At 48.0% G+C, this 24,660-nt stretch overlaps 7 protein-coding genes across 7 annotated transcripts; 4 read left to right on the top strand and 3 right to left on the bottom strand.

The window, feature by feature from the left end:
* Nucleotides 1-2,075: 2,075 nt before the first annotated feature.
* On the top strand, nucleotides 2,076-3,599 carry BC939DRAFT_397037 (calcium-binding protein NCS-1; the record flags this gene model as incomplete). Its single annotated transcript, XM_051552330.1, has 4 exons — nucleotides 2,076-2,139; nucleotides 2,246-2,270; nucleotides 2,779-2,996; nucleotides 3,334-3,599. The coding sequence occupies 4 exons, from the start codon at nucleotides 2,076-2,078 to the stop codon at nucleotides 3,597-3,599; spliced, it is 573 nt and encodes a 190-aa protein (XP_051412413.1).
* Nucleotides 3,600-5,622: 2,023 nt separating this feature from the next.
* On the top strand, nucleotides 5,623-9,206 carry BC939DRAFT_156472 (RNA recognition motif 2-domain-containing protein). Its single transcript, XM_051550256.1, has 10 exons — nucleotides 5,623-6,148; nucleotides 6,231-6,977; nucleotides 7,081-7,257; nucleotides 7,339-7,425; nucleotides 7,513-7,650; nucleotides 7,734-8,256; nucleotides 8,346-8,401; nucleotides 8,500-8,621; nucleotides 8,731-8,862; nucleotides 8,968-9,206. Exons 1-10 carry the CDS (start codon nucleotides 5,939-5,941, stop codon nucleotides 9,122-9,124), a joined length of 2,349 nt encoding a protein of 782 aa, XP_051412414.1. The 5' UTR covers nucleotides 5,623-5,938; the 3' UTR covers nucleotides 9,125-9,206.
* Nucleotides 9,207-10,200: 994 nt separating this feature from the next.
* On the bottom strand, nucleotides 10,201-12,940 carry BC939DRAFT_451029 (uncharacterized protein). Its single transcript, XM_051555601.1, has 8 exons — nucleotides 12,707-12,940; nucleotides 12,523-12,605; nucleotides 12,199-12,392; nucleotides 12,012-12,069; nucleotides 11,848-11,908; nucleotides 11,555-11,751; nucleotides 11,194-11,446; nucleotides 10,201-11,052 (listed from the first exon to the last, which is right to left on the bottom strand). Exons 1-8 carry the CDS (start codon nucleotides 12,765-12,767, stop codon nucleotides 10,325-10,327), a joined length of 1,635 nt encoding a protein of 544 aa, XP_051412415.1. The 5' UTR covers nucleotides 12,768-12,940; the 3' UTR covers nucleotides 10,201-10,324.
* BC939DRAFT_451030 (cullin C) lies at nucleotides 12,941-16,197 on the bottom strand. Its single transcript, XM_051555602.1, has 8 exons — nucleotides 15,980-16,197; nucleotides 15,527-15,862; nucleotides 15,105-15,446; nucleotides 14,838-15,012; nucleotides 14,376-14,737; nucleotides 13,845-14,297; nucleotides 13,203-13,756; nucleotides 12,941-13,104 (listed from the first exon to the last, which is right to left on the bottom strand). Exons 1-8 carry the CDS (start codon nucleotides 16,037-16,039, stop codon nucleotides 13,080-13,082), a joined length of 2,307 nt encoding a protein of 768 aa, XP_051412416.1. The 5' UTR covers nucleotides 16,040-16,197; the 3' UTR covers nucleotides 12,941-13,079.
* A 171-nt stretch (nucleotides 16,198-16,368) lies between these two features.
* On the top strand, nucleotides 16,369-18,609 carry BC939DRAFT_451032 (uncharacterized protein). The gene is made up of 4 exons (XM_051555603.1): nucleotides 16,369-16,707; nucleotides 16,800-17,314; nucleotides 17,399-17,484; nucleotides 17,567-18,609. The coding sequence occupies exons 1-4, from the start codon at nucleotides 16,456-16,458 to the stop codon at nucleotides 18,592-18,594; spliced, it is 1,881 nt and encodes a 626-aa protein (XP_051412417.1). The 5' UTR covers nucleotides 16,369-16,455; the 3' UTR covers nucleotides 18,595-18,609.
* A 222-nt stretch (nucleotides 18,610-18,831) lies between these two features.
* BC939DRAFT_492880 (putative peptidase) lies at nucleotides 18,832-20,391 on the top strand. The gene is made up of 4 exons (XM_051559540.1): nucleotides 18,832-19,296; nucleotides 19,405-19,525; nucleotides 19,652-19,728; nucleotides 19,826-20,391. The coding sequence occupies exons 1-4, from the start codon at nucleotides 18,877-18,879 to the stop codon at nucleotides 20,264-20,266; spliced, it is 1,059 nt and encodes a 352-aa protein (XP_051412418.1). The 5' UTR covers nucleotides 18,832-18,876; the 3' UTR covers nucleotides 20,267-20,391.
* BC939DRAFT_451036 (Mysoin-binding motif of peroxisomes-domain-containing protein) lies at nucleotides 20,377-24,445 on the bottom strand. Its single transcript, XM_051555604.1, has 6 exons — nucleotides 23,943-24,445; nucleotides 23,641-23,783; nucleotides 23,015-23,356; nucleotides 21,808-22,873; nucleotides 21,515-21,682; nucleotides 20,377-21,409 (listed from the first exon to the last, which is right to left on the bottom strand). The coding sequence occupies exons 1-6, from the start codon at nucleotides 23,992-23,994 to the stop codon at nucleotides 20,526-20,528; spliced, it is 2,655 nt and encodes an 884-aa protein (XP_051412419.1). The 5' UTR covers nucleotides 23,995-24,445; the 3' UTR covers nucleotides 20,377-20,525.
* Between the last annotated feature and the right edge of the window lie 215 nt (nucleotides 24,446-24,660).

The following is a 24,660-nucleotide window of genomic DNA, read 5'->3' on the forward strand; positions in this document are numbered from 1 at the left end:
TCGATCGATGGTCAAAGAGTTGTGCACATGTGCAGTAATTTTGTGCCAATTGACTATCTAATAATATCCGTTTATAAGAAAATCACAGGACGCTCTCCCTCCGGGGTAAGAAGAATACTTTCGTTCCTGTGCGCAAATGTATCTTGGGGCGGGGAGGCCTGACCGTGTAAGCAATTTCAAAGTAAAAAGCCAGCGAATCGGTGTCCGCTGCGTTGATAGGTGAGCGGTGTTTAAGATAAGCGTGAGGCTCCAATGCTTCAAGACATGTGTTAGGACGGCAGTGGAGAATCCTGGTTCCCATTGAAACATCTTCATATGGCAGATAGGTTTACAGATACCCCCATTGACTCTAAAACACTTTCGCTCTTCCCCAACTGTGGAGCAGAACGCACAAGTACGCTTATTTGGGTCATTCACGGCACATATACTCTGCCTTGATTCCCGAGCACACTGCCTTGTAGGCCACTTGGGGTCAACTCCACGAGTCTGTGGAACTGAGACCATTTCTTGATCCGTTCCTGAACATCCAATTGTGCTCGCCTGGGTGGCAGGAGCCAGGATCCCAAGAAGTGAGAATGAAATTTAATGTGGCACGATCGAACTTTCTTGAGAGGGAGGATATTAGGAGCCAAGGATGCGGAGGCGCGCTAGAGAAATGGATGTCGCGTACTCCCTTTGGAGCCATAATGGTCTGGAGAGTCGCCATTCTCAAGCGATGTTGATCAATCAATGAAACGATATCCAGCCTCAGCTTCCCATGGTGGACACATGAACAGCGTTGAGGCGTCTGGGGTTTCTTGGAATAAGGTGTGAGCACCGAGCTGAGGATGGGAGAAACGAACACGAAAGAAGATTCCGACAAAATAGTGGATGCTAATAACGGGGCCGGCAAATCTCTCTATCCTGTGCAAGAGATTGGTTAAATGCTTCGCCAGCACGCGACACAATCAACGGGCAGCGACAACAACAGCAGGGATAACCTCAGTGGTGAGAGATCCACCTCCACATTTTCTTCTGGCATCCCAGGGCTATTCTGCAAACAAGGGAAAATACTTACGGCATGCCAAACAAGTCGTCCTCATGGTGCTTATCTGAAACCAATAGAGAGGAGAAACATGTCGTGAACGATGTCAGAGACCCAATGCATGTTTATTTGATGGCTACATGGTTATTTGTATCTCTGGTTGATGTCTGTCAGAATGCGTATGAAGCAAAAGACGATAAAATACATTCGAACAAGGGTGTGTTCAGCGGCATGTTCGGACAGCATGAAATGAAATGAAATGAAATGAAATGAATACGGGATTTATTATGCGAAGAGTAACTTTGGACTGCTTGCTAACCGTCTGTTGGCATGGAGAGGGACAGCAGAGTATAAAAGGCGCGTCCCTGGCCCAGTTTAAAACCGCCCGAACAAACGAGGGCCAGCAATCTGCTTGATACTTTGTGCTTTAGTAGACTACCCGTCCGTGCCTTGAAGGTATACCAAGCAGATAATACAAATTCAGACATAATTCTTCTCTCCAGCATAGACAAGTAGACCTCGGTTTGAAGGGTCAATTGAATCAATTGGATATGTAGACATGGGGTCAGTCTATAGGACAGGATGCGACAGGAGGTTAGCAATTGACGGCAGTAGAATAGACGCGTTCACCAGGAGGATAAAAAGAAGATGGAGAAGAGCAAGAAGAAGAAGCAGAAGAAGCAGAAGAAGAAGCAGAAGCAGCCAAACACGGACGCAAAAAAGCGCATCATCATGCGGAAAGCAAAGGAGGGAGACCGTTGCTGACGTGACGGTGTCTTGACCTGGACGGTTTCGTGGCGAAGGGAGGAGGACAGGGAAGGAGGACGCCTTCCATTGAATCCATCGAATCCTTTCCTCGTGGACGACAGACATTCTTTTTTTCTTTTCTTTCGAAGACATCCTTCCTTCTAGTCTTCTTATCTTCGCTCATCAATCCACCAAACAATACATCAATACATCTTAATCTTTTTCTTTTCTTTTTTTCCCTCGCCAACATACCCCTCCCCTCCCTCCCCCGCGCTCATCACACACTTCTAACCTTCATTACACCATGGGAAAATCGCAATCCAAGCTGAGCACAGAGGAACTCAAGGACCTCCAACGTTGCACCCGCTGTAAGTCATCTGCTGTTACTCTTGACTTTGCTCTTTGTTTCTTGCTCCAAGGAACGCTGCCGCTAACTCGTATGCCTTTTATTGCTTCATCCCTTGGCGATTCCAGTCGACAAGAAGGAGCTCCAGCAATGGTAATGGCAGTGCACTAATCTCGCTAAAGGCGCCTGGTGGTGGAGCTACTGCGGTAGATAAAGAAATGCCCCCACACTTGGGCGACCACGTCCACATGAACAACCAGAGAAAGGAATTCAACTCGGCCCAGACGACCAGTGTCAGCAAAGCCTCGTTTCGGCCAGCTATCTCAACTGAACTTGCCCAATACCGACCTTCCTGGAGAAAGCTGGTTGGAGACACCGCCTCTCTTTGGAAAGGAGGGATAAAAGGCAATGCTTTCCGGGATGTTTATGGCAGCAGCGACAGGATTATGCACCGGATGATTCACATTTAGGCGAGCAATAATCCAGATGATGAACGACATTACTGCAATACTGGTTATGATGAAACGTCCCATCTTTGCCCTCAGCGAACCTCGGAGCCAAACAGGACCAACATTGGGGCAATTGTCGCTGCTCTTAATGCCTGTTGTGCCGACGTCTCGCATCGCTTAACCACTGGTGCTTTTTTATTGGCATTGATTAGGTACAAGGGATTTATCAAGGATTGCCCTAGCGGAGAGCTCGACAAACCAGAGTTTCAAAAAATCTACAAACAATTCTTCCCCTTTGGAGATCCATCGATGTTTGCAGACTACGTCTTCAACGTCTTTGATTCGAACAAGAATGGAAAAATCGAGTTCAAGGAGTTCATCGTCGCCTTGTCTGTGACATCCCGCGGAGACCTGGAGGACAAACTGCAATGTAAGAGGCATTTATATCTGTCGTCATCTTCTACGCGGTGTGGTCAGTTGTAACAGCAGTATCAGGAACGCTTGCAGGACATCATTTTCATATTTGGCCAGCCTCCAGGCTCAACACTTTCACTATGCACAGGGATGAAAAAAACAGGAAACTAACTCGACTTTTCAGGAGCACTAAACCTCTGGATGATGAGCGAAACATTGAGCTTAGCTGTGTTACCATACCAAGCCAGGCCACTGAAGGCTAGGCTGAGGTTGTGTGTGTAACTTAGGGTCATATCACTTTTCTTTTGGTCTCTTTCTCATCGTTCTTTTTATGCTTGCTGTTATTGTACTAGGGGCCTTCCAATTGTATGATATTGACAACGACCAGACAATCACATACGACGAGATGCTGAGTATTGTGGACGCCATTTACAAGATGGTCGGAACAATGGTCAAACTTCCTCCTGATGAGGATACGCCGGAGAAACGCGTGTCAAAGATCTTTTCGATGATGGATAAGGACAAGGACGGCAGATTGACATTCGATGAGTTCAAGGAGGGATCCATGAAGGATCCCACTATTGTCCAGGCTCTCAGCTTGTACGACGGTCTTGTCTAAAAAATGTACAAATTCCCTACCTTCATTACCTCACAGAATTACCCTCCTCGCACGTATTACCCTTCATTTTACGTTATTAGCAAGGGTGCAAAAAAGGGTCGGAGATCTTCATTCCTCTCATGCTATCTCTTCGAATGAGGATGCCTTTTTAAACCAGGCATCGACCTTCCTTTTGTCCTTTCCATTTCTCAACACAGCGCTATTACCAAAGTTGCAGAATATAACGTATTTGAACAATGTGTGCCTGAATGTTATCATCACGTGTGAACCGCAATGTTTTCCGCCTGAAGGCTGTGTGTGGCCAATGCGCGCAGCGACGTTCCCGCCACTTGCCGTGCTTCATGTGCAGAATAGGGCAAATAAATTTCTTTGGTACACAGCGCTTGACTCCACTCCACTCCAGCTACCTTTGTACATGCCCCTTCGTGATGCTCTGCAAAGTACCGTGCTGTACGTTATCCCCATTGTTTTGTTAAAACTTCGTATACTGACTACATACGATCATACGGGGGCTGCACCTCTCATTTTTCCAATGGTCCATCCTCCGAAATTTCTCTCTCTCTTCTTGTCCTTTTCTTCTTTCTCTCCTTCCCCTCCTTCCTTTCGCTCTTCCTCGCCTCCTCTCACTTACATTTTTCTCTGCTATCCCCCCAACTCGTCTTCGGCTCGACTTGTCTCGGTCCTGCTTGGCGGTAAGAGAACATACTCACCCACCTCACTCTCTCCACATGAATAAAGCACCATTCTTGTTTCTCTGAACTTCCTCGATGTGTCGAGCCTGTGCCTTTCTTCATCCAATGCAGCATTTTGCCACCAATCCACTTGCTTTCTCGGTCTGTTTTCGCCTTCTCCCCACATCCATCCTGCATTCTCACCCCGCTCGACATTTTCCTGCCTCTTGCTCTATCACTCTCTGTTTTCTTGACCATACCGTACCCATACGCCACCACTTTTTGAGACCTGTGCCTAATTGTCTTTTGGAAACAGATCGTGTCGCTTTTCTTTGTCCCCACGCTCCAGTCTCCCCCTCCAGCAGCATGGATGCTACGATACTTCATAAAGCATCCACTGTGTTTTATCCTGTTCTTAACCGCCACTTTTCTCCTATACCCAACTTTTGTGGTTCTCAAATAAATCGCCGTCTAATCGATCCGAAAAAGTACACGAGCTGGCAACTGTGAGTCGATGAGGGATCATGTGGGAGGGCGCATTCAACTCAGTCGAAAAAAGGCGCGGTTCATTTGTCTTTCTTGGTTGCAAGGTTCCCATTATCGGGAGGGGCCTCTCTTCCAATCAGGAAGCAGCATTATCCACTTTCCCAGCGCTAACCCCTTTGTATTTGCATTAATCTTATGCTGCCTTCCCAGTCCCGTGGCATCGCAGATCCCATTTATGCTTGGTGTGAACGTATTTGCCATTTGCCACCGCAGTCCATGAAGAGCCCAGCCTCCTTTCCTCTGTGTCACTACCCCACTTCCAATTTTCACCTTTATCACACGTATCTCATGTATCTATTTGACTTCGAACTCGAACTCACACTTTTACAATATTCAACCAACTACCTCACAAGGACTTAGGTCGTCCTTATCCCTGAAAACTTTGGTTATATGTCTGTACCAAAGGTCAACCATCGAGTGCTGATATTGTTGGACAACTACTTCCCAAAGTAATCCAGGTACGGCACACACCTATTGACATTACTAGAAGCAATTCCTGCTCTTCCTACTCGTTCTTCGTATGCATTAGAGTACTAAAAAGCATCTTCTGATGTATTAAGAATTACTCTGTGTCATCACCAACTTGCATTAGGTCGTCATCTGTTTTCGTTTAGCGACTTTACGCGCGCAGCGTTTTGCCTGCCCCTCGTCTCCTTCCTTGGCTTTGAGCGGCATCTCACGTCAGTTTTACTTCGGTGATATTGACGCTTTCGGTAAAGCATCCAGTTACCCTATCAGTCGGCTTTCTTGTCTCTCCCTTGTGGCGCGACATTTCCCATTCATTTTCCGCTGCCGCTCTCTTCTTCCGTCGTTTGACCGCTACCAACCAGTATTATAAACCGGTCTCTTATTTGTCATATAAAAGAGTGTCTCTTGTGACGCATTGCTCTCTGGGTGCGGGTCCTTGGATTCTCACAAGGAGCCTCACCGCTTTGACTGCCTATAAAGCGGAGGCACTTTTGGGCAGCCTTGAAAATCTTATTACATTAATACGTTCCTTGTTCCTTGCCCATCTCTACGTTTCTTTCGCCTGTTAGCGTTGTTGAGCACTGTAGCGTTCTTGTTACCCTTACTTTAATTCTCATCTCCAAACAAGTTCCTTACTTCATACTCACGACGGCAATGACACTGGGTGACCAGGAGCTCGACTCAGTCGTACTAAAATATATGATGCAAGACTTCAGCCAACTTTCATTGCGCAAGGTGGCCAGTTCAGCAATGAGCCCTCAAGCAGACAACGAAGCCTCAGGCAGTCCATCAGCATCGACAAAGACTCGACCTGTTCTGGAACTAAGGAGGCCCAGTCAGGGAGCCGAAAGTTTATTCTTTACAGTAGGTAGCAATGTCCTTGGATATTGTAACTTTGGGTCGCGAAGGGGTTTTCATTAGTCCTCGTTTTCTTCTTTTTCTTTAGGATTATGAGAAGTATGATTGGCTAGGATATGGTAACCGCCACCGTTTGTCGAGGGGCCAAGAGCAAGCTAACACCAAGGACTTGGCGGTTTCTAACGAGAAGCCTTATAAGTCATTTTCGCTGTTCGAAGAAGCCATGCCCGCGACGCCACGTCTCGATCTTGATCTCGGTCTCAATCTCAACAGAGATGAAAAATGCTTGCCTCCGGATAGTAACTACAGCCCGGAGGATTTGGATATCGTCGGCAAAGAAAACATTGACCCGAACCCTACCTCTAAGGTGGGCATTCCTACAGGAGATCAAAAGGCTGTGCCTCGACCTACCGCAAAACGCGCGGTATTATCCTCGCCTTTCGAACCTAATCAGACCAACGCCACTTCAAGAGGCCTATCTTCTGCCGAATATGAACCCACAAAAACATCTCACGCATCGGGGGTTCAGTGTTCAGTCCAACGCTCTTCTTCGAAGCTGTTCTCACCCTGGGAGACTTCGACGGAAGCTCCGCAGCAAGCTGTGGGAGCAGCTGAACAAACGCTGAAGCACGGTTTCGCACCTTTACCTCATGGGCCGTTTTTCGAGTTGGATCGTAGCGACTATGGTCCTGGACTATTGCTGCACTCGAGCGCCCTAGGGGATCGGCGCCTTGACCTGTTTCCAGAGAGAACCGCTGGAGCCTCTACACGCCATTTGAAGATCTCTAACGTCTCACGAGACTTGTCCATATGGGCAGCACGCGATGCACTCAAGGTAGATGCTACTTACTGGATATTGGTGCGCGGTTATCTTTGAGTTATCTGCAAGGTTCGGTGCCGAGTATACTATTTTTTTTTCTTTTCCATCGCGCCATTAGAAATACGGCGATCTTAAAGGAATATTCACAGCGTATCTGGAGAGAGATGGCGTTATCTTTATCGATTTCTTTGACATCCGACACGCAATGATTGCCTCCAGATTACTTTACTCGAACGCGACCTTTAATTCCTCCGCAATCAGCGTCCAGTTTGTTTCGAAGGCAGCCATGGCCCAGGTCAGTGATAGTTTTGCTTTTCTCAGCAGCCATACTAATATATTCATATTAGCCTGCTAACATCAATGCATGCTGAATTAGGTTTCTCTGGATGTCGCGAAGAACGACAATGCGGGCATTCTGCTTGTATCTATGGCAGCCCCGAAGTTGGGCGACAATGATCTCTTGGTACACGTTTGATGGTTCGTCTCTTGATATAAGCATCGGATCCTAGCTATCATCGCCTAACAACTCTATTTATCTATCGTCAAATAGCGCCTCCTGGGTTCATACGGTGATATCAAGTCGTTCCAGGCGAAGTTGAACGGATGGCCTCAGCTTGTTCTCGCGGAGTATTACGACACCCGACGAGCCGCCGTTGCCAAAGAAATCCTTGAAACACTTCATAGAAAGGCAAGTATGACAACCTTACTTCGCCGCGTCATGTTTTATCGCAAAACATATTTTGCTTATAACCTTCTTTTTGGCCATTGCAGAAGCAGATCTATTGCCAGGCGTCTTTCTACCGTGATGACAAAGCAACAGCAGCAAGTGGTGCACAGTATTACGAGCAACCTTCGCGCAACCACAGGGACAGTGCAGTAGTCAATCCACCCTCATCCCTGGAGAGACTTATGACGGCCTCAGGATGGCTTATGTCCCCCAGCACACATCATCAAGCGGACTCTGCTATTGCATCCTCTCCCGCAGACCCCACGCTCGCAGAGTTTGTGCCACAGCGTCGCGGATCGCCACCATTGTTTCCTCCCTTGTCGGATCCAGGCCTGCTTCAGCAGCCAGAATCACCTCGCGGTAGCCCCGGATGCAGACACTCAGACGAAGTACTCCCGTCAATCGCCAGCATTCCGTCACCCCCTTCTGCCATTGTGGCGCGAGACAATGTACTAGGACGTGTCTTTACTCCAGAGACTCGACCAAACAGCCCTCGGGCTTTAAGTTATGCTGGCGCGGCCATGTTCGGCGCAAATATCCAGTCAATCAGCCTCGCAACCCTTTCTCGTAAGTCATCCTGAATAACAGCGCTCAAGTTTGCGACATATTTTATACTGAGCTTTATGGTTTAATCAGAATAATGTTACCTTTTGTAGCCGACGACAAGCGAACCACGTTTATGATCCGCAATATCCCTAACAAGTACACCCAAGTATGTTCATGATTGATGCAGTTGCGGCTGGTCGTGCGAGCTGAAAAAAGCATGGTTAACTTACATTATATGTATTTTTCTGTTCTTTTTAAATACAGCCCATGCTCCTGGAGTGCATCAATGAGACCCACTTTGGCAAATTCGATTTTTTATATCTCAGAATGGACTTCAGAAACAAATGCAACGTCGGTTATGCCTTTATCAACTTTGTCAACACAGAGTACGTCGCCGCTCCTACAGTATCATTCTATGTTTTACAATTGGGATTGAGAGTGACAAAGCGACTATGCAATGGTGTCTGATCTCAAGTCCATTCGTTGTACATTTAGTGTCGTGGAATCGTTTATCAAGGCGCACATTGGCAAGAAGTGGTATCGATTCAATTCGGACAAAATCTGCAGCCTGTCTTACGCGACCGTCCAGGGAAGAAATGCCTTGATTGAAAAGTTTCGAAACTCTAGGTAGGTGCAGCACTGGCGCACTACATCCTTTTCCATTTCGTCATGTACTCGGAGTTGCAGGAGACTGACATATGTTATTTTACCCTTCAAATTGATTGTCGATAGTGTTATGGAAGAGGATCCGAGCTACCGCCCCAAGATTTTTTACACGAGCGGATCAGACATTGGGCAGGAGGAACCGTTTCCCGGGCCAACTGTGGCGAAGGACAAAGGCCATACAATGATGCGACGTCGAGGTCAGCATGGACGTCCAAGCGACTAGCGATCGGAAGACATTTGATCCCTTGAATCAATTGCGCAGTTCGAACTGACGCTTGGGACGATGCAAGGCACTTGCTTCTTTAACGGGTCCATCCACAATATCTTTTGCTAGTATTATGTTTAACGCCAACGCATATTTATTTGATGACATGAGAGTCACTCGTTCAATAATGGCCGTGGTGTTCTCGCTCTTCAGTGTTACTTAATTGATGACATCTTGCGGTTTTGCTACCTCGAATAAAGCGATATTTATGATCGGCCCTATGAATACAGCCCAGCACAGTATGTATGAAGCTTCCGACATTTGTCAGCACAGATGGGCTGTTGGAGATCTCCTTCATAGACTTGGCAGCATGGCAAGAGCGCCAAGAAAAATGAAGAACTGGCGAGTCTTGATGAGTGCTATAGACACTTTGGACTTGGCCTGTATACGCCCGGCACTTTATCTTGTGGGGAAAATTCTCGCACAGGCATCTCAATCGCTGGGCGAAGCTCGTTTTATTTTGCCCGTTCTCAATTGTATAAAAGAAGAGGGATCGCCGAGTCTTGTGTACACACAGAGCTTTCGTTAATTCCATCCGTAAACAACTAGCAGTATTCCCCCGCCTTCTCCACGTACCGAAAATATCTAAACCATGGGAAGTTGTTGCAGCTCACCAAGACGTGAGGATTTGTACCTGGACGAACAAACCAGACGGCAGTAAGTCCATTCCATACTCCCTACTAAGCGAAATTACTACGACTATGTGTATTCGTAAGATAAAGACGCTATAGAAAAAAAAAGCCAACAAAGCAAAATAATCTGTCAATACTTGCATCCATATGAACTTTTTCTTAGTTACGAGAATGAGATGAGGCGACGCGAGACGAAGACCAAGAAGAGGAGACAAGACCTGACAACGACAGACGTCGTTACCGACACAGTCTCTGCCTCAAGTTGTTAAAAGTCCGAGCGACACCAGAATGCACAGCTCTGAGGAGGCCCATGCTCCAATTGACCCAATCGGCCACACGCATCCTCAAGGTTGCTCCCTACGAGCCATGATTGTCTCCCGTCACCGTTCAATAAACTTAAATATCGTCTTGTTTTCCTTTATTGTTTATTTCGTAATTAATGTATACAAAAATACGTCAAGTGACTCGACGGCTGCATCGTGATAAGATACAAGCAAAAGACTTGCATCGCAACGGCGCGAAGCCCTCAATACAAGAAAACGGTCGCCACATGACCATTAAACATCGTCTCGAAAACCACCCCATCCGTGCCATACAGCGTCGTGTACTTGAACGGATTCTGCGTGCTCGACCCCCGATTCAGGATCAGCCCCTGCTTATTAGGGACCCCCGCACCACTGGCGAGCGAGCCCGTTGGATCCAACAACGCCATAATCATCTGTATCTTCATATCGGGCGTGATACCCTTCTCCGGGGAAACCGCGGTCAGACCGCCTAGCATCGCATTGTAATTCGTTGGTGACGCCTGCACCTGTTGCTGCTGTTGCTGTTGCTGTTGGTGCTGGGATCCCACAAACTCCTGGTCGGAACTCGGGTTTGGCGAAGTTCCAAGCAGATCCGGTGATCCACGCGCGCTATCTGACGAATAAAACGACGGCTGGTTGTTCTCGGACCCCTCCTGAATGGCCGCGGCAGCAGAATTCCGGTTCTTCTTCCTCCCTGTCTTCATGGTCTCTGTGACGGGTGCTGGCAAAGGAGGGATCGGTGGGAGCCTGGCGGCCTCGGTGTCCGAGGGCGTCGAGGGTGAAGGCAGGTGCAGAATAAACGGACATCTCTTGTAGCTCTGGAAATCGAAATGTCCAGGTATGTTGGTATGCATGACGATCTTCTTGCACCGATGCGTGCTTCCGTCAAAGAGGACGTCAATGCCCAAATGAAAGTAGTTGTAAAAGTAGTCGTTCGGCTGCTGTGATCCTATTTCGCCATGACATTCGTACGAAAAAAAAAAAAAAAAAAAAAAAAAAGACACTCTGGGTGTTAAATTGATGACTCTTCACGAGTACAGCACAAATAATTCGACTAAGGAACAACCACTTTGCTCAGGACATGATGTACCTTGTGCTGGACGGTTTGCTCGATCGTATCCAATATCTTCCATTTCACCCAGTATACCATCATCCTCTGTTTGGATCGGCGTGACACCCTCAGTATCAGAATGAATTTGCATTTTGTCGTCCTCCTTGTAGTAAATGCTGCCCGGTGATCCCAGATCTGCCAATAAATCCTGCGGTGTCGTGACATGGAGCTGAATAACGCATTTCTGGGGTTGTGTTGCCCCTGCAAACTGAAGCAATGCGCCATAGTTGATCTACGCCAAACAAAAACATAAAGACAAATAGAAAGAGGTTAAGGAAAAAGGCATCGGAATGCAAGTTAAAGGACAATCCACAATAGTTTCCTAAAATGCCATGCGCACCTTTGCCACGACCCTTTCCAGCTCTGCTCTGCCCTCTCCGGTCCGCCCACTATGATGGCCTGAGCTGCTGCTGTCCTGGATGTTGCGTGCAAGGGTCGCTACAGAGACCGGTGTGGCATTCATCCAGTCCGCACCGTGGTATATGTACATGTGCGTGCAGACCGGTGTACTCCCATCAGGAAACTCCATAGGCACCTCTACAAAACGCCAAGTGGAGATCAACATTGGTCAGCAAGAAATATAGAATGATCCGCTCAAGCTACAAATATCCCATCATCTCTTTGCTTTCATACCTGCGGACTGTTGATATAGGAGTATATGCTTCTCAGGAATTGGAAACACAAAGGATAATCCCTAAGGCCAACATGCATCATGCGTTATCAGATCAAGGATCATACTCAAGTTCAAGACCAGAGGATACGGATGCAAATGACTGATATTGAGACGAGCAGCATACCGGATAGCTAAGTGTGTACAGATTCCTCGAACTATCAAACTCTCCCGGAAACGGTGGCCTATGTTTTTTTTTGTTTCAACAGAGACAATAGAGATCATACAGAGCACCGTCAGATCCTAACTCCTCTTCCTTCATTGCTTCCTTTTTCAATGACTTCCATTTCCTCACTGTGCCTTTTTTTTCATACCCAATTAGCTTGTTGACGAGCGCACAAGTCGGCACGACTTTGGGCGACGAAAACTCGGATCCCGAATACGTTAGCCGCAGTGATTTCATAAAGTCATAAACTGTGATCAGCTTTAGGCGTTGAGAATATGGCTCGAACCGTAACTCGATCCCGTTCGAAGGAAGTTTCAGGACAATATCCGCAGCAAAAGGGTCCTAATTGGTACACGCAACGCATGGCAAAAAAAAGTAAAATCCTAGTTAGATCACACTGCCGCCCTTCAAGGCGGAAAGAAAAGAAAAAGATGTTGATCACGACCGATATCGCGTTTCCTGCTATGAGTACCTCTTCGCTATATTTGAGCTCAACCACGGAAACCAATGCAGCCTGCTCGCGGAGTAGACGGATAACATCCCAGAGGGACATACCTATAGAGTTAAACCCCATTCCGCGTCAGCCTTGGTGCTGTATCACTGCAGGAGGTCTCGAAGGTCTGGAGGAAAACAAATGAACAACTAAACTCTCCTACCGAGTCTGAACCAGCCAAGGTGCTTTCCGGGTGCGATAGCGAGGTCAAGTCGTTGGGTCATGTTGTTCTTTCCTAGATAGGTAGTGGTTTCAAATTGAAGCGAGTCGAGTTCCTTGTAGCCAGTTGTTGCTGTGTTGGTCACAGGGCGATGAAGAGTTCAGTTGTATAGTCCTGAATGGAGTGTTATTTATTTCAGACGAAAAATGCAGGCAGAGTAATAGAGAGTAAAGAACGGAAAAGCTGGTCTTTTAACAAAAAGTTCATGAGACACCACCATGGCGGCACTCAGGCTGCATGTCTTCGTTTCAGTGCTCTCTCAGGCTCAGGGTCACAGGGACGGGCACGTGATTTATTGATGAGTGCGGTGTGGTCCTCATGCAAGATAATTGTATATCGTCCTATTGAAAAAAAAAGGAGAATGTATGTAAACCTTATCAGCATACGTCAAAGGAGATATCATATTATGATATCTCGCCAGAAAAAAAAAGTACTATACCTGTCGCCAGGAGCTCGCTCGAGGTATTCGCGCTCGATCAATGCCTCAATACGCTTCTTGATCATGGACGGTGCTGGATTAAAGCGTCCCTGAAGCTGGCCGATAACCTCGGCGACGAGGTTGTTGTGGTCCAGTGATTTACGATTCTTCATCACACGCACAATCGCTGCCTCGGCCATGTGCTTCCGTGCATCATCCACCTTCTCCTTTGTCTCCCTGAGCTCGACGGCATTCTCCACCTTCGAAGCGACCGTCTGGATCTTGATGCGTGACAGCTTCTCTGAAAATGCCGCATTGAACTTAAACGTATCTGTGTCTGCAATATCCCTCGACTTTGGTTCCTTGATCAATATCTTGAACTTTCCACAGGCAACAGACTGTAACGTTCGCTTCAAGTTCTCTGCGGGAAGTCCTGTCTCCTGCTCAATTGCCATGTACGACAATGGTTCGCCGTCGGGTACGTTGTTGAAGAGAAGCAATACCACAGCGGCCATGGTCGACACATTTAGTTCGTGCTTCCTGGCGTTAAATGTCGCACGCAGATCCACATTACCCTAAACATATTTTTATTCATTTGTTCCGTTCGTTAGTTGGTGATAGAGACCTGACATACCTTGAAGCGCGAAAAGAACAGTGCCTTACCATGGTGGTATGCCAGGTGAGTTTCCTGCCATTGTGTCTTGAGGTGTGGAATCTTTCAAAAATCTTGGTTGCGGCGAGAAAGTCCATCGGGAGATTGCACGGCACAGGGACGGAGGGAACTGGCCAGTAGGTGGATGTCAATACGGTCACGCTCAGCTCGAATGGAGGAGTGTCAACGGCGTTTTCCAGAAACTCCTTGAACGATGTCATCGTATCCGTCGACAGACGCATGTCTGTAAACATTCCCTCGAGCTTTGAGGTGAACTGGTATCCACACTCGATCTTCAATTTAGAGATCATGCCTCGTTCCGCTTCATCGCTAAGGCTCTTTCCAAGGAGCAGCCGGTTAGAGAGATGTTGCTTGTAATATCTCTCAAATACATCCTTGTCCGAAAGGAACCTGAAGAGTGTCGTTGTTTTGCTCAATATAGAATCGACTTCATCATCGGATTTCTATTACACGCAGTAAGTGTTAGAATGCAAACTATGCTCAAGTTATCCATTCAATTTCAAGTGTACAATATCACTTACTCCTTTGAAATCCTTCTTCAGCTTGTTGTCGATAAACAAAGACATGAACTCTGGGGCCTTAGGGTTCAGGTTAATGAAGGTCTCAAATGCGTAATTAATTGCCTTCTCAAACGCCTTGTCCTTTGCAAATGCCGAGGTCAAAATGGCATCGAACTTCTCCTTCAAATCAAGAACCTCCTGGACCCATCTCAAAGCCAAAGTCACCCCAAGCGGCACTGCCTTGTCCGTATTCTCTGCCTGGGATTCGCGCACGTTTGCGTTGATTTCTTTGCCACTCTCCTTAATGTAGGCCGAAACGCCCGTTTGCAGCTCCTTTGATCCGTCAGCGACCCTCGAGAACAATCTGTACATGCGCTCCAAATCTATCAAACATATCAATCAGCGTTAGATATGTTAAGCATTGTAATGCATGATTCACAAAATAGGCCTAATCGAAGCAAAGCGTATTCCGTTCAGTCATACCATCCCGGCGGTTGTTGTTCAAGAGCTGTTTTAGACCCCCGTTTTCCATCTCCATGACGGTCTTCAAGTGCTTCGCGATCATCTCTTGCTCAACAATGGCGCGAATCTTTGGTTCCGTTTTCTCAGTCAAATAGTATGAGCAGCGCTGCTGTTCCTCATCCAGCCTATTCTCCACCTAGAGCATTGTTTGAGAAAGGCCGATTTTCAACAATCCTGTAATTTCCAAAGGTTACCAGGAAATTACCAGCACGCATCGTCAGCCCTTACCTTGCGCATGTACTCTGAAGGATCGAATAGTCTGACCAAATCGTCGCTCTCAATCTTGTAAAACTCGCGGCTTGTCTCCACAAGGAGGACCTCAAAATCAGTATTATATACAGAGTCCATACCGTTGTTCTCCTTCATCGCCAGCAGCATTTCGGTGCACGACTTGACTGCTCCTCGGTCGATCACATCACCCTTTCGTTCCATGGTAATTTGGTTGAGCAGGACCATCTGCAAATGCGATTGAATCGGGTACTTTGGCGATCGAATGACAGTATCCCGGAAGAGATAGAGGCCCATGTCGTAAGTCCGTGGCAGCCTACTCTGCGGTACATAATTCTTGTCCTGCAGCGTGATATGAAAAAGAGGTTTTGTGAGCATCGTTGCCATTTCCCTTGGGTAGCGTGCTAATCTGCCATGCTTACCATATGGACAAGGATGTCGGTGATCATCAGTAGACAAACCACATGGTGCTCCCACAGCTTCTGAATCGCCTTCAAGAGCTGCACTCCCTCCGAGGGCGAAGCATCTGCGATGCCGAGGACTGGGACAATCTTGCTTTCTGCCTCTGATTCTAGTTGCTTCTCGATCAAATCCTTGACGCCATTGTAGAGTCTTTCACCACACTTGTGGATGACCAAATTGTATGCGGACCTATACACAACCTCGTACGATAACGTATAGGCCTTTTGCTCATGAATCGTGATGATAGCATTGGCGAGTGTCGGCCAGGTGGTGTCAAAGAGAGATTCTGTCGTGGTCTTTTCACCGTAGAATAGTTGAAGACAGAGATGTTGGTGAGATACACTCCGCCTTGAAACTTGCCACAGCGTGAATAACAATTGCATCTTGCCAAGACGAGAGGACAATAAACGTACCCTTCGCTGCGGGGGTCTTATTTTGCCCCTGACAGGTCGCCTTCCTTGCAAGGATGCCATGAGCGAAGAATGTATGCGGGGAGAGTGTGACTGAATGAGCGGTTGGAATAAAGAATGTAATGGGAGGTGGATGCAGGGAAACGGCCCGAGGCTCAATCAGGAGATATGGCGAAGCGGATAAAAGGGAGGTGGAGGCGAGGTAGTGTCAAGGAAAGAGGTCGAGCTGGATAGGAAAAAAAAAAAAAAAAAGAAGAGGAGCCATTGAGCAAGGGCCTTCTGCAGACAGTCACGAGCCAGGTGGCGAGGTAGGGGGCAAACAGATTGGTGGCACTGGATGTCAACGGCAACAGCGGTCCTGGCGCGTTTGGCGGCTACACTCATTTCCTTGACCGCCACTTTCATTCGTCCTTTCTTTCGCAGCAGGTCCGAATATTAACAGTAGAAACATCAACCCAAGCAGAGCCTATAGGACAACCATGCATCCAACCTTCATTCTGCCTCCATCTCTCGGGACACAGCGGCAGTCCCCAAAGAAAAAAAACCCATCCCGGAAAAAACAAGCGACCTTTCTCAGGAAACCGGAGCCGGCTCTTTTCAAGTCTGCTGCTCTACAGCCAGTCCCACCGCCCAATGCGCTTCATCTGCCCCACTCTCCAACTGTTAACACTGCTGCGAATATATCTGGTCATAATGGGGCTCAGGAGCGTCAGCAATTGAAACGCAAGGCGGTATGTTGCCCCGTATATTGCTCGATTCAACATTCAGTTAAACAGTAACAGCACGCTTAACGAGGTCCATTTGATTTTGTCCGCATGAATAGGATGATCTCTCAACTGCCGAACACCAACCTAATACCCACAAGTTCTTGGACAGGCCTGCCGCAAGCGTACAACAACTCCATTCAACTCAGCAGCATGTTGCATCTCAATCGCGCCCTCAACTTTTGTTAGAAGAGGATTGTGCTGTGCCTACTCCAAGTGTGGCATCTCAGCGTCTGGACATATCTAACCCCGCAAGGAATCATACAGTACTTGGACCGCCATTGACACTTCCAGATCGAAAAAAGGTCGCGGTTTCTCAGCTTGCGAGACGCCTCGTCTTTGCACCGAGCATTGTGTCAACCATACAGGGTTCTCAACGACCGAGCCAAGTTTCTAGCCGCCCTACACCCGCGGACACTATTCCCAATCAACTCCATTTGTTGCAGAAACCGGATCCGTCAAAGAGCAGAAAGTCGTCTGATGTTGCAAGGAGCATCATTCTTCCAAAAACTGGCATCAGCACTGCCAATTCAAGGAACAGGAAGAAGACAAAGTTCGTACCACCGCTTGTCAGGTAAGGACGCGATGTATGTGGAGTGCCTTCGTCAAATATTCTGGGCCACACCGCTCTGACCTATCTACTTCGATTGATATCTAGGGGCGGCTATGCGGAGAGATTGGCGGACTTGATGACTTACCACAAATCTGAATACACGATGTGGGCGAACGCGACACTAAGAAAGGGTATGAAGTGCGAGGGTGCCAGACGCATCAAAATACCATAAGACCGTGAAGGCTCTAATATGCCCTCTACAATTTATTATAGACAAATTGTTTGGATCAACAGAACCCCTTGCGACTGTGGAAGTGAAACAGATATCCATGCATCACAACTTGCAGTGGACACATTGCAGTGTCATTTTCGACGAGAAAAACAAACCGCCATTCGATATGGATTATGCAAAGGATCAGCAACCATGCGATCAACATCCGAGCACCCCCGTATCCGCCCTATTGGATTTTAAAGCCTCATCCGCTGTACCCAACGAGATGGAGATAGAAATCGTCAAGTGCACCCCATCGCAGGATCTTGAAGCAACAGTGGGCAACGTCTCCTTTGCATCTCAAAGCCAGGACGAGGATTCTATTGATGGTCTGCATACAGACATGCGTCAATTGGGCGTTTTGTCCAGTCCCCAGGGCTCTGTGTTTGAAGACAGCATTGGCGATTTCATCTGGAGCCAGCGACGGCTGAATACGCGTGAGGAACCCGTATTGACTATCATCGATGAAACCGAGGAAGAGAACAGCTCAGGCAATTCGCTGTGGTTCGTGAAGAGTTCTCAGGATTCAGAAATAGACTTTGAGGAACAAAACGAGTTTCTCGGTCGACGTGAGGGTATCAATCATCCGAGACGAGTCAGTCCTCAGGCAAACGATACACTTGATCTGACCTGCACCAAGAATGCAATCTCACACGATAATAACATTGCCTACGAAGTGATCGAAGGTGAAGAGGACACAGTGCTGAATTCAGATGAGAATGTGCAACGGACAACAAGCACTGTCAGCACCATTGATGACAGGTCATCCGACTCTGAACGCGAGCAATTGACGACGGGTGGGTCACCAAGAGAAGTATCCGTCCCAGCTCACATAATCCAAACGAGTGTTGAGGCAACGCCGGATTTCATTATCGTCTTTTCGAACCTCTTCAACTGGTCCACACTGAAGGTTTCTGACAAAGTGGAGATTCACGAGCCATGTCGAAGGATTGCGATGCCTGAATTTGGCCCGACTGAATATGGTGCCGCCGCTTGGATTGTGGAGCGTTACAAGGTCGTTTCGTCGTAGAAAAACGATTATTACTCCATCTGTTTACAAATACAGGATTTCACTTCATTCTATCTTGGGCTGTAATGCTCTATGCTTCGCTTTCTGTAGAACCGACTTGAAGGCTCTTTATTTTTTGAAATGATGAAGACGGTGAATGGCAATTTGGCAATTTGGTGGCAACTAAATTTGGTACGCGTGCCTGAAACCCAAGACTAGGCTACAAAAGTTACTCGCCTGCTTCTCACGCCACTTTAGCCTAAATCACTTCTCTTCTTTCTCCATCGCCGAACTCAACTCACCATGACTACTAAGGAATCCGCCCAAGAACTTCTCGAATTTCACAAGGGCCTTGTGTCGATCTCCTGCATCACCGAGAACGAGTCTCCTTGCACCGAGTTCCTGCATAAGCACCTCACCCAGCTCGGTTATACCGTCGAGTTACAAAAAATCGCGCCCGGTCGTGAGAACGTTCTCGCGTACCTTGGTAAGGGTCGCAACCCGACGATTCTCTTCAACACCCATATTGATGTCGTCCCTCCCTATATTGAGTATCGTGAGGATGAGGAGAATGTTTATGGACGCGGGTCCAGTGATGCCAAGGGATCCATGGCTGCACAGGTCCAGGCGGTCGAGGAATTGAGGAAGGAGGGGAAGGTCAAGGAAGGGGACATTGGGTTCTTGTTTGTCGTAGGCGAAGAAGTTGATCATATAGGCATGGTCGTAAGTTTCAATCGCTTCGTGTGTAGGATTCTTGATTGTATCTGGTCTGACTATAGCATCTGGAATGGATTATAATGGCCTTTTTTTTTTTTTTTTTTCTCACTGCAGAAAGCCAATGATTTGGGATTGACCCCGGAGTATCTCATTGTTGGAGAACCCACAGAGTCCAGACTGGCCCTGGGTCACAAGGGAGTCTTGCGTCTCAACATTAGCATCGAGGGCAAAGCAGGTACATATGATCTCCTCACTATGGAGACTATGACGCACACTGTACAAATTGGCAGTAACGGAGCTTGATGGGACATTGCAATTGATCCGATACAACAAACTTTAATCTCCTTGTCATTGGTATTAGCGCACAGCGGGTACCCTGAGCTTGGAATCAGTGCCAACGACAAGCTAATCGATTTGCTCTACAAGCTGAAGAACTTGGTAATCATAACATCGCTTGGGAGAATCCTCTGTATATGAGGATGAGGGATACAATGGCTAACCGTGCTGTCGGTTTCTCCTTCCTTGATACATTTAGGATCTCCCCGAGGACGACTATTTTGGCCAGACCACCCTAAACATCGGAATGATCAATGGAGGACTCGCTGCCAACATCGTTCCCGCGTTCGCGACTGCCGGCATCTCCTTCCGTATCGCCACCTCAACGCAGGAGGTCCTGGACATGGTTGAGAAGGTCATCCCCAAAAAGCAACAGCTCCAGGATAAGATTACGATCGAACGCCTGACCTGCTGGGAGCCCGTTCGCTGCCATTCTGTCCCCGGTTTCGAGACCTTCGTTGCCAACTACTTCACGGACATCCCGTCCTTCTTGACCGCAAAGCATTCTTTGCTCTATGGCCCTGGAAGCATTCTGTGCGCACACGCGCCACATGAGTACATCAACAAGAAGGAGCTGATTGCCGCAGTGGGCAGCTACAAGGATATTGTCTTGAAGCTATTTGCAGAGCATAAGCAATAGAGAGATCTCCGGCTCTATACGACAGTGCTTGTCCCCATTATAAATAAATACACAAGGGTGTTTTCTACAACAGTGAGTACTCAAGTCCGGTAGATGGTTGCCTTATGTTCGATGTAATGAAAGAGAGGAGTGGAGATTATTTTATTACATTATGTGGCGAGGAGAGATGGTTGTAAATGTAGCTGTAGATGTCAATTGATATGTTGTTGTAAGATTACAATGCTGGGTACCGTGTTTACGGCCTATCCTGTGTCTGGACCTATTCTTCTCGCGTCTCTTCATCCTCTTCAGCCTCGCCGACGCCAGAGATCTCGATATAAGAATCTTCCACTTGCCCTGCCAGCTCCTGATCCAGGGTGGTGACAGAAGAATTTGGTTCACTTGAAAATACCGGTGCATTGAGCGAAAACGGAGAAATGTATTGTAAGGACGAGTCCTGTTCGAGCGACAGCTGTTGAAGTTCGCTATCCATGATATGCGTCGACAACGTCGTTTCTAGGGAATATCCCCGAACATCCATTGAAGAATGAGACGATGATGAGGCAGAGCTTGAGGATTCTGGCACTCCGGTGGGTATAATAAAAGTCAATCCATGTTGTTCTTGGTGTTGTGGTTGCTCATCGTCGTTCTCTCGAAGATGCCGTCTCCGTCCCAAGACATCCTTCAGCTCGTGCACCATCTTTGAGTTGTCATAGCTCCGTTCCTTCCTAAGCTCCTCCTGCTCACGAAGCACCTTCTGATGCGCTATTCTCTCTGCACGAGTCATCTTGATGCCATCTGGCCCAACAAGTACGCCTACCCTTCGAGACGCGAACCCGCCGAGTTCTGCTTCTGTTGAAGCCTCCCAGGTCTCTTCGCGCTTAGCGGCTAGGTCCATAAGCCGTTGTTGATCCTCCAAAAGTTCCATTGAGTCAATAATTGGTCCCATTTCCATTGCCTGATTGTCAAATCCGTTACCACCATCTTGTTCCTCGAGCAAGAGCGCTTCCCGTTCCTCAGGTATTGGTCTCGCAACTGAAGGCTCAAAGACGTGGTTGAGTGCCGTTTTTCCAAGTTGCCATTCTGAAGCCATCATACTGATATCCAGACTGATTGATTCGTATTGCATTTCCAGTAGCCGACGTTTCTCAAGATCCACAGGTTCTACGTGAATTGAACATAGCGAAATGTACAAACCGCATTATTAGTACTGAATTGACCATTTGTCCTACAGATAATCGACACTGCTAAACGGGCTGAAGCAGTTACCTTCTTGAACAGTTTCCTTGATGTCCTCATTGCAGATAAACAGCTTTGCCTGTACGCCACGGACATGCTGCTCGAGAAGCGCGAGACGATGAACAAATGGTTGCAGTTGCTTATCCTGGTCCGAGCTCGAGCTCTTGTTGCCTTGGGTATCAATCCTCGGCAGGGTATCTATTCGCGTGGCAACAAAAAAAAAAAAAAAAAAAAAAAAAGGTAAGTTATATGGTCCTACGCAACATGTCCCTTGTTGACCTGCAAGTCGCTCCTGAAAACATTTTTTTCTGAACAGGACGTACATAGTTCAGAGTCAAGAACCTTGCTCAGCTCATCGACGAGCGACTCGATTCCAGCAACACCATCCTGCAGCACGTCGCGTACAACAGTCCAGTTTCGGTCATAGTCCTTGAGCGCGTTCAGTCCCTGTCGTCCTTTGCGACTTTTGCGGCGGATCGCAAGGAGCTCGCACAAAAATTCACGGCGATGGACATGCATACGCTGGAAGTTCTTTCGAAGTCGTTCCAAGGTTGTCATTTCCGGTGTATTCACCAGTGTCGGGGAGCTGTCCATGTTTGAATAGGTGCTAGATCGAGGGGAGATGTTCACAGAGGTTGCTCCAGAGTCCGAGTCCTCGCCCTCTGATGCGGACCAAGAGGTACGGTGTCGTTGAGTTGTTCGTCTGCCAAAAGCAAGTCCTGGATGTTCCTGATAAGCATGGGCAGAATGGCTGTGTTCGTGATAGCTACTGGGCCTACTGTTCTGTCGGGATCCTGCCATTGTGTTGCTGCGGCGTCTTGATATGGATTGTTGGCGGATATGCTGCGAGAACGATGAGGGCAGAGGTGATTGGAGTTCAGAGGTTGGGGAGGCAGTCAAAGTCAGGTTATCAGTTTCGGGCGCGGTGTTGGCGTCGTGGGAGACAGGATACGAGTGCGAATGCGGATGTCGATGGTCATGGGGTCTTGGAGTCGTAGCGCCCGCACTCTCCTGGTCGATAGAAAGACGTGGAGAACTAGGACGAGGCGACGGTGTGCTGTTGTACATGTCCAGAAGTGTGCTCAGTCGTTTGTGGTCGATATGGGATTGCAGTGTCTCCGTCGATCGTTGGAACAAGGCACCGCTCTTGGTGAGGACAGCAACCAATTGAGCGCGGACCAGATTGCAGCGGCGGGTTTTGGAGGCCTGCTCGATGCGAGAGATGGGTGCCAGGGGCGTCGAGAGTCGGTAGCCCCGCGAAACGAGCTCGATCTCCTGAATGACCATGATAGCGCGATTGACTTTGGCATCGAGCGCCTGGCAGTGGTTGACGAGTATTTGCAGCGATCGGAGTGCCTGGTTTTGGGTAGCCTGGATGTTTCTCCGTTGCTGTGTGCAATGAATGAATGTATAAAAAAGGTAAATCAGCGATACTGTAGTACTTCTTTTCTCGGGATCCGAATCCATGATCTATCAGAACCGAAAACAAGCGCAGTCAATCGGCTTTCAGGTTTCTATTAATGGACTAACCAGTATTCTCAACATCCACGCGGACGATGCGAGCGCGACTGAGACAGCGGCAGACCGACTCAGGAACGGTTTCATCCACGGTAGTCGTCCGACGCGTGTCCGGGTGAGGACCGATCGGGCCACCAGTGTCGCGAGCGTGCCAAAGCCGAGCGCATATCCGAATCGGCCTGGATTAAATTTGGAGGCGTACTCGACCGTCATGGGTACATCTGTGCGACGGCCACGTTCGTGCGAGTGCAGGGTTACTGTCCGGTTGAGAAACGGAGAGGTACAGATGAAGTACTTGAACCGCTCCTCGAACTCGGCATCCTCAGTGTCTGCTGCCGAGGACGAGAACGTATGCTAGTAATTGTGGGAACGCAAATCAAAAAGAGAGCCGTAGGATGAGAATCGGCAAGAAATGTTCGAAGTACGCGGACTATTCCCATGCATACCCCATGTTCCTTTTTTCATGTGTCAATTGGCCCCCAAGTAAAATGTCCAGTAAATGCTCGCGTGGTGGGGCTCTAGCCCAGTCAAAGATAGGATGAATATGAATGTAATCGACATTTGTATGGGCGAGGGAATCGGGATAGTGAGACATTGAGCCACTGTATCATGAAGCCATTACGGCATTGTGCTATTACCGTGAGGTACTCGACCAGATGTGCCAACATATCGACAGCATTATGGGCCAGACGGAAGCCTATGAACTCTGGCTGGGGCTCTGGCTCGTGGACAGGGACCGTTGTGTGCTGTAGGTCCGTCCCATGTTGCTCTCCTTGAATCTCTACAGGAATTTGAACACCACAAAAAAATAATAATAAAAAAGACAGGTGTTTGTTATGCCATTGTCATTGCTGTTTGCTGTTTGCCGCTTGCTGTTTGAGGATGATTGTTGTGCATGCTTTCGATTCTTTGGTGGGTTTAGGTCGGTCCGGTCTGTTACCTTGCAGGTACTGGGCAAGAGGCGAGTCGTCGTAGACGACAATGTCGGCCATGGGTTATATCCAGGAACAGGGTTGTTATGAGAAGGGAAGAGGGGCGGGAGAGTTGAAATTGAAGGAGGTTTCCCTCAGTAGATTGCAGGCTGAGTCAATGTGGGCAAAGACGTTTGGAGAAATAAGGGTGAGAAGAGGAGTGGGGAAGAGCAAGGAGGGTGGTGAATGTATAGTGCTTTTGGAGGCAATGGGTCGAGGGTAGCAAGGACTGATCAGTTGGTGAGTGATGGGACTTGCTGTGCAGAAGAGGAGGGAGTGTGAGAAAACAAAAGTAGGGAAGCGACACCGACTCCTTGGGCCCTGCTGTGAGAGTGCAAGTGGAAGTGAAAGTGATCTGTGGCAATGGGCCTAAGAGAATGAGGAATGAGGATGAGTGCTGTGTGTATGTGTGCAAATGGAACAAAGGGCCAAGGTGTCAATGGCCCGCCCAAAGAATATAAGCGCTTTTCACCGACGATCAGAGGAGAACAAGTACCAACCACGGACACGCGGCTGGTCAGCCATTTTTTTTTTCAGGAACAAAATCATCAAAGACACACTCTAGTTTATGGTATCACTTCGGCAGCCCTATATGGCGTTCTATGGACGGTCCAGCTCCAGCTCGGCCCCTTCTTTCCTTTTTTTACCTTCCTATGCCCTTCCTTGCCTTGCCTTTCTTGACTTTCC

The sequence above is a fragment of the Gamsiella multidivaricata genome (genome assembly GCF_025024155.1).
Source record: "Gamsiella multidivaricata strain RSA 2152 chromosome Unknown BC939scaffold_31, whole genome shotgun sequence".
Classification (NCBI taxonomy): domain Eukaryota; kingdom Fungi; phylum Mortierellomycota; class Mortierellomycetes; order Mortierellales; family Mortierellaceae; genus Gamsiella; species Gamsiella multidivaricata.

Coding starts and splice junctions, on each gene's coding strand:
- BC939DRAFT_492880 (XM_051559540.1), top strand. CDS start 18,877: ATGACTACTAAGGAATCCGCCCAAGAACTTCTCGAATTTCACAAGGGC. Junction 19,297..19,404: donor TTGATCATATAGGCATGGTC/GTAAGTTTCAAT, acceptor TTCTCACTGCAG/AAAGCCAATGATTTGGGATT. Junction 19,729..19,825: donor TCTACAAGCTGAAGAACTTG/GTAATCATAACA, acceptor TGATACATTTAG/GATCTCCCCGAGGACGACTA.
- BC939DRAFT_156472 (XM_051550256.1), top strand. CDS start 5,939: ATGACACTGGGTGACCAGGAGCTCGACTCAGTCGTACTAAAATATATG. Junction 6,978..7,080: donor CAGCACGCGATGCACTCAAG/GTAGATGCTACT, acceptor TCGCGCCATTAG/AAATACGGCGATCTTAAAGG. Junction 7,426..7,512: donor TGGGCGACAATGATCTCTTG/GTACACGTTTGA, acceptor ATCGTCAAATAG/CGCCTCCTGGGTTCATACGG.
- BC939DRAFT_451030 (XM_051555602.1), bottom strand. CDS start 16,039: ATGGCATCCTTGCAAGGAAGGCGACCTGTCAGGGGCAAAATAAGACCC. Junction 14,738..14,837: donor GAACAACAACCGCCGGGATG/GTATGACTGAAC, acceptor TATGTTTGATAG/ATTTGGAGCGCATGTACAGA. Junction 14,298..14,375: donor TGAAGAAGGATTTCAAAGGA/GTAAGTGATATT, acceptor TGCGTGTAATAG/AAATCCGATGATGAAGTCGA.
- BC939DRAFT_451036 (XM_051555604.1), bottom strand. CDS start 23,994: ATGGCCGACATTGTCGTCTACGACGACTCGCCTCTTGCCCAGTACCTG. Junction 22,874..23,014: donor CGTGGATGTTGAGAATACTG/GTTAGTCCATTA, acceptor CATTGCACACAG/CAACGGAGAAACATCCAGGC. Junction 21,410..21,514: donor CAAGGAAACTGTTCAAGAAG/GTAACTGCTTCA, acceptor CAATTCACGTAG/AACCTGTGGATCTTGAGAAA.
- BC939DRAFT_451032 (XM_051555603.1), top strand. CDS start 16,456: ATGCATCCAACCTTCATTCTGCCTCCATCTCTCGGGACACAGCGGCAG. Junction 16,708..16,799: donor AGCAATTGAAACGCAAGGCG/GTATGTTGCCCC, acceptor CCGCATGAATAG/GATGATCTCTCAACTGCCGA. Junction 17,485..17,566: donor GAACGCGACACTAAGAAAGG/GTATGAAGTGCG, acceptor AATTTATTATAG/ACAAATTGTTTGGATCAACA.
- BC939DRAFT_451029 (XM_051555601.1), bottom strand. CDS start 12,767: ATGACCCAACGACTTGACCTCGCTATCGCACCCGGAAAGCACCTTGGC. Junction 11,909..12,011: donor TGTACACACTTAGCTATCCG/GTATGCTGCTCG, acceptor TGTTGGCCTTAG/GGATTATCCTTTGTGTTTCC. Junction 11,447..11,554: donor TGGAAAGGGTCGTGGCAAAG/GTGCGCATGGCA, acceptor TGTTTGGCGTAG/ATCAACTATGGCGCATTGCT.